The sequence below is a fragment of the Dermochelys coriacea genome, chromosome 20, assembly GCF_009764565.3.
Source record: "Dermochelys coriacea isolate rDerCor1 chromosome 20, rDerCor1.pri.v4, whole genome shotgun sequence".
Lineage (NCBI taxonomy): Eukaryota > Metazoa > Chordata > Testudines > Dermochelyidae > Dermochelys > Dermochelys coriacea.
This window is the reverse complement of record NC_050087.2, coordinates 1,855,199-1,869,750: the sequence shown is the minus strand read 5'-3', so window position 1 is coordinate 1,869,750 and position 14,552 is coordinate 1,855,199. Positions and strand designations below refer to the sequence as shown.

General features: G+C 52.4%; 1 protein-coding gene across 1 annotated transcript; it reads left to right on the top strand.

The window, feature by feature from the left end:
• The first annotated feature begins 2,708 nt into the window (after nt 1–2,708).
• Nucleotides 2,709–13,881, top strand: LOC122458326. Its single transcript, XM_043506383.1, has 5 exons — nt 2,709–3,341; nt 3,499–4,401; nt 5,962–5,964; nt 7,437–7,441; nt 13,846–13,881. The coding sequence occupies exons 1-5, from the start codon at nt 3,170–3,172 to the stop codon at nt 13,879–13,881; spliced, it is 1,119 nt and encodes a 372-aa protein (XP_043362318.1). The 5' UTR covers nt 2,709–3,169.
• Nucleotides 13,882–14,552: the final 671 nt, after the last annotated feature.

Here is a 14,552-nt window from a genome sequence, read left to right as displayed (position 1 = left end):
CCACAGTGTCATGCATGTGGCCTGGAGTCACGGTTCTTCTGAGCAGGATGCGGTTAATGGCCCTGCAAACTTGCATCAACATGATTCCAGTAGTCAACTTTCCCACTCCGAACCTGTTAGTGACCGATCGGTAGCTGTCTGGAGTTGCCAGCTTCCAGATTGCAATAGCCATGCACTTCTGCACCATCAGGGCAGCTCTCAATCTCGTGTCCTTGTGCCGCAGGGTGGGCGTGAGCTCAGCACGTAGTCTCATGAAAGTGGCTTTTCTCATCCGAAAGTTCTGCAGCCACTGCTCGTCATCCCAGACTTGCACGACGATGTGATCCACCACTCGGTGCTTGTTTCCCGAGCCCAAGAGTGGCATTTCATGGTGTTGAGTGTGTCCGTGAATGCCACAAGCAATCATAGAACCATAGAATATCAGGGTTGGAAGGGACCTCAGGAGGTCATCTAGTCCAACCACCTGCTCAATCTCGTGTCATACGCATTATGCGAGTCGACATCATTGTTGGACTCCTCACTGTCACTTTGTAGTTTAAGGACTAACTCGACTGCAATTTGTGATGTGGTAGTGAGACCCATCACCATATTCCTCACAACTTTGGGCTCCATTTCCGCAGACCGAAAGGGAAGACAGCGCGCGCAGTACAAAAACCATTGAAAGATGGCACCAAATGGGGATGCAAGCACAGGGATTGCTGGGATGTGAAGCAATGCATCATGGGGCATTGGGACGGACCCAGGATGCCCCGTGGGCTCCCCCCGCCACAAGCCCACAGTGCCAGAATGGGAAGAGGTGCTCTGTGGGATAAGCTGCCCATAATGCACCGCTGCAAGTGCCGCAAATGTGGCCACGCCACTGCGCTTGCAGCTGACAGTGTGAACACACCGCATTGCTTTCCCTGCTGCGGTTTCCGAGGGCTGATTTAATTCTCGGCGCTCTACATCTGCAAGTGTAGCCAAGCCCTTAAGCTCCAACTCAAGAGAATAAAGGAACAACAGGAACTGTATCATACTGAAAAAACAGTTCCTCTCAACAATAAAGATGGGGTTAGGAGCTATCCAGTTTATAACAATGTTGGTATGTTGTATTACTCTGAGCAGTTGTCTGTGTTTAACCAGTTTTGCTATGGCCAGGGAGAGGGTGACTCTAACCTGGGAAAGGTGGCAAAAAGCTGTTTGTCTGTGCAAAAAAGCAGCTTGTCTGTGAATGAAGTTTCTGAATGTTTGTGTAATGTCTCAGAAGTGAAGCTGGAATTAGAGCAACCACAGAAAGAACTCATTGGTCAGGAAAATGTTTCTCAGGAGCAGATTCAAGCGGATGGTCAGACTGAAGCCCTAACTGAGGAAGGAAAGGGGAGATTTTTGATGGGGGATGGATTGTGGGCAAGTACAGCTTGTAAAAGTGAACCTGAAAAGGGTGACTGTGATTTGCTGGAAGTAGCTCCGTGTAGTGCGGAGAACAGCAGGTTACCTGGTAAGGAAGCTGCCCCACTCTCCCCATATTTGTCTGTAACCAGCCCTGGGTGCTGGGACAAGGGAGAGGAGGACAAGGAAATTTTGGAGGCGCCTAGGCAGCCTTATGAGCTGATGGCTTTGTCTAGTCAGCAGGGTGGGAAGGCGAGGAGAGTGGAAGACGAGTGTCCCTGCACCTTACCAGTTAGCTGGGTGGAGAATTGGGACAGGGAAGGAAACGTGCCTGTGTCCGTTGGGGGTATTGACTTGCCTGTGGAGGGTGCTACCTCGGTCTCCAAGCAGTTGTCTGTGAACAGCCCTGTGTGCTGGGACCAGGGGAATGAGATCCCAAGCTGTCCCTCTGGGAAAGGAGAAAGTGTCTCCGGCTCTTCTTTGTCTGTGGAGCAGACAGAAGGGGCCTTTCAGCCTGTGATGGTGAGAATAGTGCAGCTGTCTCAGAGTTGGTTCTGGATTCAGCTAAAGCCCAGGAAGGGAATGGCCCTAAGTTTGGGTCTGCTACGGAGAATGGCCCTGACACTAGGTCGCATCCAGCATAGGCACCAACTTTTCCCCACGCCAATGGGTGCTCGACCCGCTCTGCCCCCACCCAGCCCCCTTCGCTGCCCTGCCCCCTTCCACCTCCATTCCAACCCTTCCCCAAAGTCCTCGCCCCAACTCCTCCCCCACCCTGCCCCATTGGACCCCTTCCTCAAATCCCCGCCCCAGCCCTGCCTCCTCCCCTGAACACACCCACTCCTCCCCCTCCCTCCCAGCACTTGCTGCATGAAACAGCTGTTTTGTGGCGGCAAGCGCTGGGAGCTAGGGGGAAAAAGCAGGCACGCGGCGCCCTCTGGGGAGGAGGTGGAGGCAGAGGTGAACTGGGACAGGGGGGCAGGGTGGGGAACTGCCGGTGGGTGTTCCAGCCCCGGAGCACACACGGAGTTGGCACCTATGGCATCCAGTTATGTCCTAGCAAAATCCCAGAGACCATACAATTCTGGTGCTTGTATTTCATCCATTGCTAGTGTGTTGCTGGGAAAGGGTGTAGCTACTCTGATCAGATTGATGTCCTAGCCAGGGCACAAGGAGAGCAGGAAAGTGATTTGATTGTGTTAGCTACTGACAGTTTGGAAACTGTAGCAGGAAGGAAAAGATTCCTAAGCTTGTGTGTGGCAAAGGGAAGAAGTTGGCTTCTGACCTTTTGACTATGCGATCTAGCAGTTTGCCTGAAAGGGGATTGTGTAGGAACCCGCCCAGTGGGCCAGATGGGATTCTGGGTGTAAGTGAAACTCAGGAGTTGGTAGTGGCTCAGCAGAGCGATGCTTCTGTGGAGCAAGGCAAAGGTGAATTGGTGCTTAGAAAGATTCCTGAAGAGAAGATTGTTCAGGGTGGTCTGTGCAAGCAATTGGCTGCAACTGAAGGGTATGGAAGTGATTTAATCAAGGAAGTTTCAGTTCCTCACAGCCAGACATTTTCTGTTGTGAATGGATTCACTGACTTTCCTTTCGAAAGATCCAGAGTGGATAGCTTTGAGAAGGTCTCAGATGGAGTGAAAGCTGTTAAGTTGAAGAGCCCTATAACCAAGTGGCTGTGCTTGACCCGTTTGTTGGAGAGACAAGGTTGTTGAGAGAGGAATGTTTCCATGCTGATTCTTTGAGTGCTTCAGGGTCTGAAAACAGATTTGGTTCCTGGTGTTTCAGAGCAGGACAGTTTTATGGCTGAATGCTTAAGGATGCAGAGGAGAGCAAGCAAACTCTCACCCTCAGACTCTTTGGCTTTGTGTGGAATCTCTGTAAGACAGAGTCCAGCCTTGGAATTGGTAGCAATTAAGGATCTGAAAACTGGTGAACAAGCTAGTGTCTGTGTTGCTACACATTACCTGGCTGACAAGGAGAAGAAAGGAAAGGAGTACTTGTACATTGGTATGCATCCAATGAAGTGAGCTGTAGCTCACAAAAGCTTTTGCTCAAATAAATTTGTTAGTCTCTAAGGTGCCACAAGTCCTCCTTTTTCTTTTTGCGAATACAGACTAACACGGGTGCTACAGGGAGAAGAAAGACTTGCTAATAGCTGTTAGCTCAGAGAGCACACCCCATCAGCCAGTGAATTCTGTTAAGCAAGAAAAATCAGGGTGTGATCCTACAGGACAAGAAGAAAAAAGAGAACTTAATTTTGCAATGGGAAGCCACAGTGTAACCCTAAAAGACCCAACTCCCAGTGGTATTTGGCCAAAGGGGTGGCATGACGAAAATTATTGTAGATGGACACTTGCAATAGATTTGTTGTTATTGCTAATGGTGATTTTTGTAACTAATGTGTTGGTAATACCAAGAATTGTAAAAATATACAATGCGCTTATTCTTTTGGAAAATCCCTTGAACACGTTAAGAGTGATGCATAAGAACACACTTTATGTTAAAAGACCTTGTGATACTGATATTTCACAGTTAGTGCCTGTAAACAGTCTTGAAACTTTTCACAGGGGAAAAGACATTCCAGACCTGGTGTGCTGTCTGAAAAGGGAAACTGAGGCACACTACCATATTGCTTTCACGGCTAAATGCCAAGATTCCTGCACTATAAACAACATTAATATCTACAGTAACTTGATATTAATTGGGTTCCAAACATTTGCCAGAGCTTGTATGGATAAAATTGCTATTTTCTTTAGCTCTTGGCAAGATCACATGAGACATACAGGAGCCATGCTGCAAAAGCAGATCCAATCCACTTTTGTTCTAACCAAGTTTTACCTTGAGTTTGTAAAGAAATTAAATCATGTTATTGAACATGACTTTGATAAACCATTTCTGTTATACACTGATACAGCTTCTAACCCAATACTAGCTGTAGTAAGACAGAACCAAGGATGGGGATCTCTTGGGATGCAGTCAGCGACATTTGTGTCATCCCTTCCTGCATCAATTTTATGTTGGGGGTGTGACCGTATAGATCATTGTTGCAACCAAGGTCCTATAGTTGCATCAAATCTTTTACAAAGGAGGTTAAGTAAGGTGTCTATGAAAAGGTTATGATTATGCTCTCTGGATGTATGTATCATTCTTGTATTTAAAGTTATAAGTATTGGTTCTATACTCTCTGTATTTCAAACTTGTGCTATGCTTCTGGGTGACACCCCAGACAATTTGGCATCAACACTGCCTAGCCTGCTTGATGGCTCATTAAGGACCATCAGCTGTACAACTGACCCATTGAGAAAAGGCAGATACACCTGCTGACTCAGCAAGGCACGAAGGGACATGCCTATGGGCAGAACTCTACGGTTTTTCCAGGCCATGTGCTAGGTAGCTTGTGTTTGGAACAAAGGAAGCACAAGCCACATGGCAAAAGTACTATAAAAGGCAGCTGCATAATCTCCATTTTGTCTTCAATCCTGCTTCTTACCTCTTGAGGGACTTTGTTCAGAGCTTCCGTGTAGCAAAGGACTGAATGACCCATCCCAGCCGGGGATGTTCTTCAGAGATCTGATTTGAACCTGCAGTTTATTCCATCACTGCTACAAGCCTGAACCAAGAACTTTGCCATTGCTGAATGTAATTGATTCCATTTAACCAATTTTAACCCTCATCTATATTTCTTTCTTTTTATTAATAAACCTTTAGATTTTAGATTCTAAAGGATTGGCAACAGTGTGATTTGTGGGTAAGATCTGACTTGTATATTGACCGAGGTCTGGGCCTTGATTCTTTGGGATTGGGAGAACCTTATTTCTTTTACTGGGGTATTGGTTGTCATAACCATTCATCCCCATAAGGAGCAGTGCTGGTGGTGATACTGGGAAACTGGAGTGTCTAAGGGAATTGCTTGTGTGATTTCTGATTAGCCAGTGGGGTAAAACCAAAGTCCTCTCTGTTTGGCTGGTTTGATGTGCAAAGAGGCAGAGACTGCCCTGCTCTAAGCAATTTGTCCAGAATTGATACTCCCAGTAGTGTCCTGCCACAGGCTGCTTCGTTACAGGGGCGTTTGGCACAGGGGGCGGGCGGGGGGGGAGGTGTTGGTATGGCGTGCCTCCATTGTGCCCTGGAGTAGGGGACTGACCCGGTGGGGTAGTGTTTGCGCCCGGGGCTGGCACAGTGCTGGGGTGTTTTGAGGCAATACAGTGATGTGTTTGGAGGTGTTGTTGCTGAGGCACATCATCCACGGTGCCATGTGAGACCCTATTGCCAGAGCGGTGATGTTTTTGACACCCCCACTAACGCATTGTGATGGAATCTGACGTGTCTTTTCCACGCTGCCCCCTGAAGCAATGAAGCTGTGATGTAGCATGACGCTGCCTTTTGACCATCCCCATACTCGGTGGCGTTACTTCCCAGGGCAGCTTTGCCCTGCCGTGTGGTGGTGGTGACGTTCTGACACAGTCTGGTGTTGTTTTGTCATGGCGTGCTTGTGATTTGAGTCAGCAGGACAATGTGTGGATGCAGTGTCCCCACTTTGTGCTGAAACGTTGCTGCTGTGTGACCTTTGGGTCTGCTGGTGGTAGGTGAGTTAGTGAGCTGGACAAGCTTGTGATTAGCGTTAGTTACATGCCACAGGGAAAGGACCCAGAATAAGTGTAAAGAAAATAGATCCTAGACAAAAGAGACAAGTTAAATACTAACTCTGTTTTCTGTTTTAGTTTAGATCCTATCAGGAGAACCAGGTGGCCTTGTGGCTGTATCCAAGTGCAGCCCTGAAATGCAGCCACCTCTGGGGCAGGATGCATCAGCTGTTTAACAGCACGCAGCAAGTTTAGGACAGGAAGTGGAGGAGAATCCTGTATCTGATTGACACTTCAGGAGGATGTTAGGAAGGCAGAATGGAATTAGCCAGGTTTTAATTAGGTCAAGACAAAAAAAGGCCAAGTTTAAGGCACCAAACTGGGACTCCGGAGATCGGGATTCAGTTCCTAGCTCTGCCACCGGCTGCCTGGGAGGACTTGGGCCAGTTCCTTCATCTCTCTGGAGATAGTACTCCCTCCTTGGCACCACCCATAATGTAAACTCTGAGAATGACCTGACCATCCACCTGGATCTTTCGGGGAGGGCTATCCCCAAGGGTGCAGCTACCTCTTGAGGGAGACAAGGAGGATCCCCACCTCTCCTGAATTTTCAGTTTTAATACAGTCGGCTGCACGTTTCCCTTCCCAGGATGAGCCAGGTGCTGCACAAGGCTGGACCGTTCGTCAGCCTCTTCTGCAGCCCGGGATGGGCAGCGGGGCCTTGACTCCTCTCTTGTTCCTTCCCCCTTCTTTGCTGCTTCCAGCTTTGATCCTTACAAATCCCAGCTCTGGGGTTGCATTTCATGGCGTGGCCTGGCTGTAAGCCCCACCAGTACGATGGGCGGTTCTTGCGCTGTCCATAGCGATTCGGGCCAAGTGGCAGGACGCTGCGCCCCAGTCTCCTCTCCGAGAGGGCTTTGCACTGCTGACTTGGGTGGAGTTACTCCTGGTTTACACCAGTGTCAGCAGCAGGAGAATCAGATCCTTTGTGACTGCCAGTGCTTTGGGGGGCCCCTTTGTCTGTCTGTCTTGATAGAGAGCTTAGTGCAGTGGGGATCCTGGTCCCTGACTGGGGCTCCTAGCCCCAGATCAGATCGTCTGGCCCCCATCAGCATCGCTCCTGGGGCCCTCTCGGTCTGTGATGTTGGGGGAGGGGGCGGGGGGTACTCTCATCTGCACTGCACTGTGGCTGGCCCAAGGTCACAAACAGCTGGGTTGTTTAGATGGCATGGACGGCTGCCTGGCTGCTTGGCTCCATCTCAGGGCCTGATGGATCGGGGAGGTGGCGGGTCCATGAGATGTCAGCAGACCGGGAAAGAGCTGGCTGGGCTCCAAAGACGGGAGGGGAACCTGAGCCTTAGTGCTCGAGAGCCAGGAGCTCTCCGGAGATGATATTAGCCAGCAGAGGACTCCAGACGCAGCACCAACTCCCGAAGGGTGAGTTGGCAAAGTAGCGTGTGGTGCCTGACCTCACCGCGCTCAGCTGACGTCAGAACCGGATTTAGATCTGGCGTAGGGCAGGGTCTGTTGGAGCAGAGCCTGGTGATGTCAATAATCCAGCCCTGAGTGACTGGAACAGCAGGACTGTGGGGCAGGGAGGGCTGGTCCTGGAAGGTCATGGGGTCCCTTGGACATGGGATTGGGGGTGTTGGGGAGCCCAGGGAAGGAAGAGGTCTGGCGAAGCCTGAGAGGAGAGACTGAAGGCTGGGATGCCTGACTCAGTCCAGCCTCCAATCTGCTCCAGTCCCTCTTTCCCTCCGGGGGCTGACAGCCTCCTGCTTTGGTTATTCAGCCCAGCGCCAGGAAGACAAAGGCGTGACTTGGAGCCCCAGGGCTGGAGTTTTGGGAGCAGAATGTGCAAAGATGGGCCCTGCAGTGATCTCATGTGACGGAGTGGGGATTAGTCATTTGGAAGGAATACTGTGTGTGCCTCAGTTTCCCCTGTAAAAAGAAAAGGAGTACTTTTGGCACCTTAGAGACTAACAAATTTATTAGAGCATAAGCTTTCGTGAGCTACAGCTCACTTCATCGGATGCATTTGGTGGAAAAAACAGAGGAGAGATTTATATACACACACAGAGAACATGAAACAATGGGTTTATCATACACACTGTAAGGAGAGTGATCACTTAAGATAAGCCATCACCAGCAGCAGGGGGGGGAAAGGAGGAAAACCTTTCATGGTGACAAGCAAGGTAGGCTAATTCCAGCAGTTAACAAGAATATCAGAGGAACAGTGGGGGGTGGGATGGGGGGGAGAAATACCATGGGGAAATAGTTTTACTTTGTGTAATGACTCATCCATTCCCAGTCTCTATTCAAGCCTAAGTTAATTGTATCCAGTTTGCAAATTAATTCCAATTCAGCAGTCTCTCCTTGGAGTCTGTTTTTGAAGCTTTCTTGTTGAAGGATAGCCACTCTTAGGTCTGTAATCGAGTGACCAGAGAGATTGAAGTGTTCTCCAACTGGTTTTTGAATGTTATAATTCTTGACGTCTGATTTGTGTCCATTCATTCTTTTACGTAGAGACTGTCCAGTTTGGCCAATGTACATGGCAGAGGGGCATTGCTGGCACATGATGGCATATATCACATTGGTAGATGCGCAGGTGAACGAGCCTCTGATAGTGTGGCTGATGTGATTAGGCCCTATGATGGTGTCCCCTGAATAGATATGTGGACAGAGTTGGCAACGGGCTTTGTTGCAAGGATAGGTTCCTGGGTTAGTGGTTCTGTTGTGTGGTTGCGGGTGAGTATTTGCTTCAGATTGGGGGGCTGTCTGCAAGCAAAGACTGGCCTGTCTCCCAAGATCTGTGAGAGTGATGGGTCGTCCTTCAGGATAGGTTGTAGATCCTTGATGATGCGTTGGAGAGGTTTTAGTTGGGGGCTGAAGGTGATGGCTAGTGGCGTTCTGTTATTTTCTTTGTTGGGCCTGTCCTGTAGTAGGTGACTTCTGGGTACTCTTCTGGCTCTGTCAATCTGTTTCTTCACTTCAGCAGGTGGGTATTGTAGTTGTAGGAATGCATGATAGAGATCTTGTAGGTGTTTGTCTCTGTCTGAGGGGTTGGAGCAAATGCGGTTATATCGTAGAGCTTGGCTGTAGACAATGGATCGAGTGCTATGATCTGGATGAAAGCTAGAGGCATGTAGGTAGGAATACCAGTCAGTAGGTTTCCGATATAGGGTGGTGTTTATGTGACCATCGCTTATTAGCACCGTAGTGTCCAGGAAGTGGATCTCTTGTGTGGACTGGTCCAGGCTGAGGTTGATGGTGGGATGGAAATTGTTGAAATCATGGTGGAATTCCTCAAGAGCTTCTTTTCCATGGGTCCAGATGATGAAGATGTCATCAATGTAGCGCAAGTAGAGTAGGGGCATTAGGGGACGAGAGCTGAGGAAGCGTTGTTCTAAGTCAGCCATAAAAATGTTGGCATACTGTGGGGCCACGCGGGTACCCATCGCAGTGCCGCTGATTTGAAGGTATACATTGTCACCAAATGTGAAATAGTTGTGGGTGAGGACAAAGTCACAAAGTTCAGCCACCAGGTTAGCCGTGACAGTATCGGGGATACTGTTCCTGACGGCTTGTAGCCCATCTTTGTGTGGAATGTTGGTGTAGAGGCTTCTACATCCATAGTGGTCAGGATGGTGTTTTTAGGAAGATCATCGATGGATTGTAGTTTCCTCAGGAAGTCAGTGGTGTCTCGAAGATAGCTGGGAGTGCTGGTAACGAAGGGCCTGAGGAGGGAGTCTACATAGCCAGACAATCCTGCTGTCAGGGTGCCAATGCCTGAGTTTGAGTTTCCCCTGTGTGGTGCATGGTTAACTAGGTGGTGGGTAAAAGGTTGTTTACTCTTGGCAAAGACCCAGAAATCCAGATCTGACTGAGGCCTGGCTGTCTGGGGCTTACGGCCCCATTCCCATGGACAGTCCCAGAAGACAATGGCCCCTTCCATTGCCCGGACAGTTGGATCCTAGCAACTGAGGTCCATGGATGGCTCACCCTCCTCAGGAAGGCAGCAGGTTGTGGAGAACAGAGGATTGAGGAGGGGCCCTTGGGGTTGTTAAGTGTGGGCTGTTAGAGGGAGGAGACAGAGGCTCCTGGACTGGGGCTAGAGACGCCACTGGACTTTGCTGTAACTTTGTTCTCTGTGTTAACTAAGGACTTTCTGTGCTGTGTCCAGACAGCTAATAAACCCTCCTGCTGTTACCCCACTGGCGGAGCATCACTGAAGAGTCCGGAAGCCGGCGGTGCATTGCTCTCTTTGGGGGTGCAAGTCTCCCGCGGGCGCTCAGTCCAGGTGGACTCGCTGCAGGGAGCTCACGGCGCGACATGGGGGTCTGATGGCTCCGAGGTTCGGTCCCAGCAGGCGGTGAAGCTGAGGGACTGACCCCAATGACAGTGAGACCCTGAGGAGGCTGACATGCTGAAGGGGTCCTCCCAGGGCCTGTTCCAGAGCTGTCAGAGAGCACTGGGCCTGTGATTCTGTGACACCTTGGTTCTGAATATCGTTTCTTTAGCAGGATCCTAGAGCACTTTAAAGACGGTGTTTGCAGGGATTGTTCACTCACGGCTGCTATGCAGACATTTCTGGGGTGGAATGTTGCAGCTATTTAACAGCATGGAGCAACCCTATGCTACGGTCTGGGACAGGAATGGAAGAAATACCAGGCCCATGGGATCTTTATTGCTCCTGAGGGGTGTGGACGTCTGTGTTCGAGGCTGATCTGAAAGATGGCACCTCTAGCAGCTTGGTCCACAGCTGGTCCCTCCTAAAGAGAAGGGCAGCCCCTACTCGGACGTGTCGCCCCCTCCTCACGCGGACCCTTTTGAACTCGGCTCCAGGGATGAATTTAGCAGCTCAGACCAGGAGACACTCTGACTGGAGCTACCAGGATCGCTTGGCCCAAAGTTAGCACAGTGACTGTGTTGAAATAGCCTTGGCTGACTCCCCCCTGTGCACCTGGCTGACAGATCTGCTGCCTCCAGTGACACAACCACATTCTCTCTGTTGCTGGCCCCGCGGGACCCCATCCAGCCGGGGGCGGGAGGGGGGCGAGGGGATCGAGTTGTTGCCTGAGTTGTCGGTCGAGTGAGCAGCTGACCGCTGTCGGAGGCAGAGAGAGCCCAGCCGGGCCGGACATCCTGCAGGCGCTCGGCACCTTCTGAAAACCAGGCCTGAGGTGGCTCAAGTTGGGGTCCCCCAAATCAGTGCCCGCTTCTGAGGGTTTGGAGTTGCCCACAGCCAGTGGCAGCGCTGGGAACAGAGCCCAGGAGCCCTGTACTGTAGCCCTGCAGCAGGGTCAGCCTGGGAAGTAAAGGGTGGGGGGTGATGTTCTGCCAAGTGACATCTGCAGTCGAGTGCCGACCTCCTGACACCCGGTGGGGCCTGGCTCGCTTCGGCCATGCTGCTGTTCATCGTGGGCTCGCTAAGCTCTGAACAAATAAGCAGCGGCATCTCCCAACCGCCCCTGCCGGGGCCCCCAAAGGGACCCTGCTCACAGTCACTCTGCAGCTCTGGGACCCTCCCCCCCACATGAGGGATGGAGGCATTAGCCATGCTGACCTGTGAATGCTCAGCACTGGGAATCGGAGTCCACCCTTCCCCATGATGAAGGGGATGCTTCACACTTCTCTCAGCTATTGGGCCAGGCTCTGTGCAGACTCCGGCAGGTGTAGCTGCCTGGGTTACACCCGGGTCACATTTCTGAGGTTTTCTTTGCCCCTCTAACTGCTAGGCATGAAAGCTGAGATTCTGGAGGCCGAACCGGCCGCTGCAGAGAGGTGCCAGGCTGGTATATGGGCACGGACCAGCTGATTCTCTGCCCTGTCCTCACGTTGCCATCTGCCCTCCTCCCTCTACTCTCTAGCTTTTCCCGTTTGTCTTCCATCCGGTGGGGGATGCTCCCAGGAGGGGCTGAGGGACTCAGCCCGGGGACAGAGTTAACAGAGCAGGCTTGGTGCTGCTGCTCTCAAGAAGTGGAGGGGTTCTCGGGAGCGGCTCCCTCTGGGTGTGTCCAGCGGGGTGGAGCCCTGGCCTGGAACCCTCTGTTCTCAGCGCTCCGCTCCCAGCCCCTGGATGCTCTTTGACTCCAGCTCTTTCCACACCCACAGTGGTTTTTCCCCTCTCTGGCCTAGCTCTTTGTGCCAGCTCCACCCACTGCCCCCTGAGGCACTCAGGAGACTCCCTGAATTGGATCCAGCTGGCTCCCCAGTACCTCGGGGAGTCAGGGCCGTCCCAGCCCCACTGCCAGCCCCTCACGCTCCTCTCTTGATGGTTAATCACGTCACTTGGTTTCCACTGAATGGGGCTCTCAGAAGCCAGGGGGAGCTGAGGGTTCAAATCCAACCGAATTTTCTACCTCAGTGATTCCGCATGTGGAAGTTGGCACTTGTATTAAAACAGAAACGCTCCCGATGGGGGAATGCAGGGGAGTGATTCCAAGAGGGGACCCCATGTGCCGGAGCGCTCTCAGCTGGGGGTCATCAGCTTAACTGCCATTTACATAACGCCTCCAATTGCAAAGGGACTCAAGCAGACGCTGCACAAAGCCAGCTGCTGAGGGTACCCTTGGGGAGAGCAGCCAGCCGGCAGGTAGCACGTGGCAGCTCTGTCCCAGGGCACAGCGAGGCTGGGCTGCAGTTTTAGGACAGGAAGTGAAGCAGAATCTCAGATGCAGTTGGAAATGCTGACAGATGATGGCGGGCCCCTGGCGTTCTCCCAGCAGGCTTGCCCTTCCGCCCTGTGGGCCAGGTTTTTGGCCAGGGGTGGTTAACAAACTCCCAAGGGCCGGGGCAGATCCTCCACACCGTGGGGGTCTTTGCAGCCAGGCTGGAGGTCTTTTTGGAAGATGGTTTAACAAGGCACACAGGGGCAGTGCAGGGGAAATGGGGGGATAGTCTCTGGCATATGACACAGGAGGGCAGGCAGATGATCCGCGAAGTGTCCCTTTGCTGGTCAATGTCGCGTGTTGTTCGTCCAGCTCCACTCGGCAGAATCGCAGGTGTTGATCCCAACAGGTGCAGCCGACAATGTTCAGGATTGTTCTCAAAGCCCCAGCTCCTTGAATCCTGCCATGACATAAGATGTTCAGCCCTTGCTAGAAAAGCCAGGAAGTGTCTGGCCTTTGTGGTTGCAGAGAAAAGCGACACCCCTGGCCCAAGTGGGATTCAAAGGTGGAGAGCCCCAGATCATGGTTTTAAAAAATCTTGTGGTTTGTAAACTAACCTCCGGATCTTGGGTGCTTGACGTGGACGTTGGAAGCCTGGGGCTGGCAGGGGGGTGAAAGCAGCCGGTGCAGGGCAGTTTTACAAACCCCACAGAACAGCAGCAGGAGTGAGAGACACAGAGAGCATCTTGCTTCACTAAACCAGGCTCCAGGACCTGGCTGCTGGGTGTGGCCCTCGGGCTGAGATTTGAGCAGACAGATGGCTGAGTGCCCCTCTGTGCCGAGGGCTGAAGGGATGACCCAAGGCTCGGTTTCATTTACACCGGCTGTTCCTCGTTTCCCAGCCACAACTACCTCCACGTCTATACCCCCATGGATGCTGGGCTTGAGTGACACCAGCCTTCTCCTGCCAGATGGGCCATGTCAAGATGTTGCCGAGAGGGCGGGGCGGGGGGAATTTGGGGGTCTGATCTCAGGTCTCGGGTGTGGCACAGAATGTTTTTTTTTGGCGGGGGAATGTGCAGGTGGAGGGAGTTAACAGGCGCTAAAGCCATATGCTTCCTTGGGATGGTGGCTTGAATTGGGTCCTTTCCCAGGCTCCACTGCAAGGGAGTAGCTCCTGGGGCCCGTCTGCCGTCAGGCAGATGGTCACAGAGACATGGGTCTGTCAAGGGGTGGGGTCCCCCATCTGTCCCAGCTCTGCCTTGGCCCTGGGGATGGGAGGTGAACTGGGGGGGAGGAAGGTCGCGGGTCTCCTGATTCTGCTGATGCTGCATCCAGTGTTGGAGCTGGAGCTTAGTCACGTGGCCACAGGCAGCCCTGCCAATTCACAAATATCTCATAGAGCCCGTGGGGAGCGGGAGCGGTTTAAAAATAGCTGGAAATGTGCTGGAAAAATGTGACGGCCACCCTGCTCCCGGTTGGGGTCAGGCCTGCACTCTGGGGCCCGGCCGTTCCCCCCTCCCCCGGTTGCAGCCGTCCTGCAGTGGGAGCAGTGCTGCACGCCCGGGATTCACTCTTACCCACTTTGCAAACTCCCTCCAGCCCACGCTGTGTAGCGAAGGTTGGGCCAGGCCAGCGTGTAGGCATGCCCGCTGCTGGGGCTTGCTGCTCCGGGGCAGGGGAGGGCCCTTGTCCCCTTTTCCCAGCCTCTCCCAGCGGGGGCGCTGGCTGCAGAAGGTCACAACTGCCCCAGTCCCAGCTCTTGCGGATAGTGGGGGAGCTCCGGCAGTTGGGACCTCAGGGGCAGGGCGCTGGAGAGAAGATGCAGGGAGCTCACTGGCAGGGGCTTCCCAGCTGCTCCAGCCTGTGGCAGCCAAAGGGGGCATCTCAAGGTGCTTCACAGACTGACACTGAAAAGCAAAGGGCAGCAATCAGTCACTTCCCTCCCCGCTGACATGCAGCCGCCTCTGGGCTGGAACATGGCAGCC

What these genes read in the sequence shown, in the direction of transcription:
- LOC122458326 (XM_043506383.1), top strand. Translation starts at nt 3,170, where the DNA reads ATGGCTGAATGCTTAAGGATGCAGAGGAGAGCAAGCAAACTCTCACCC. An exon ending in TGCTACACATTACCTGGCTG is followed by an intron (nt 3,342 to 3,498) that starts ACAAGGAGAAGA and finishes AACACGGGTGCT; the next exon opens with ACAGGGAGAAGAAAGACTTG.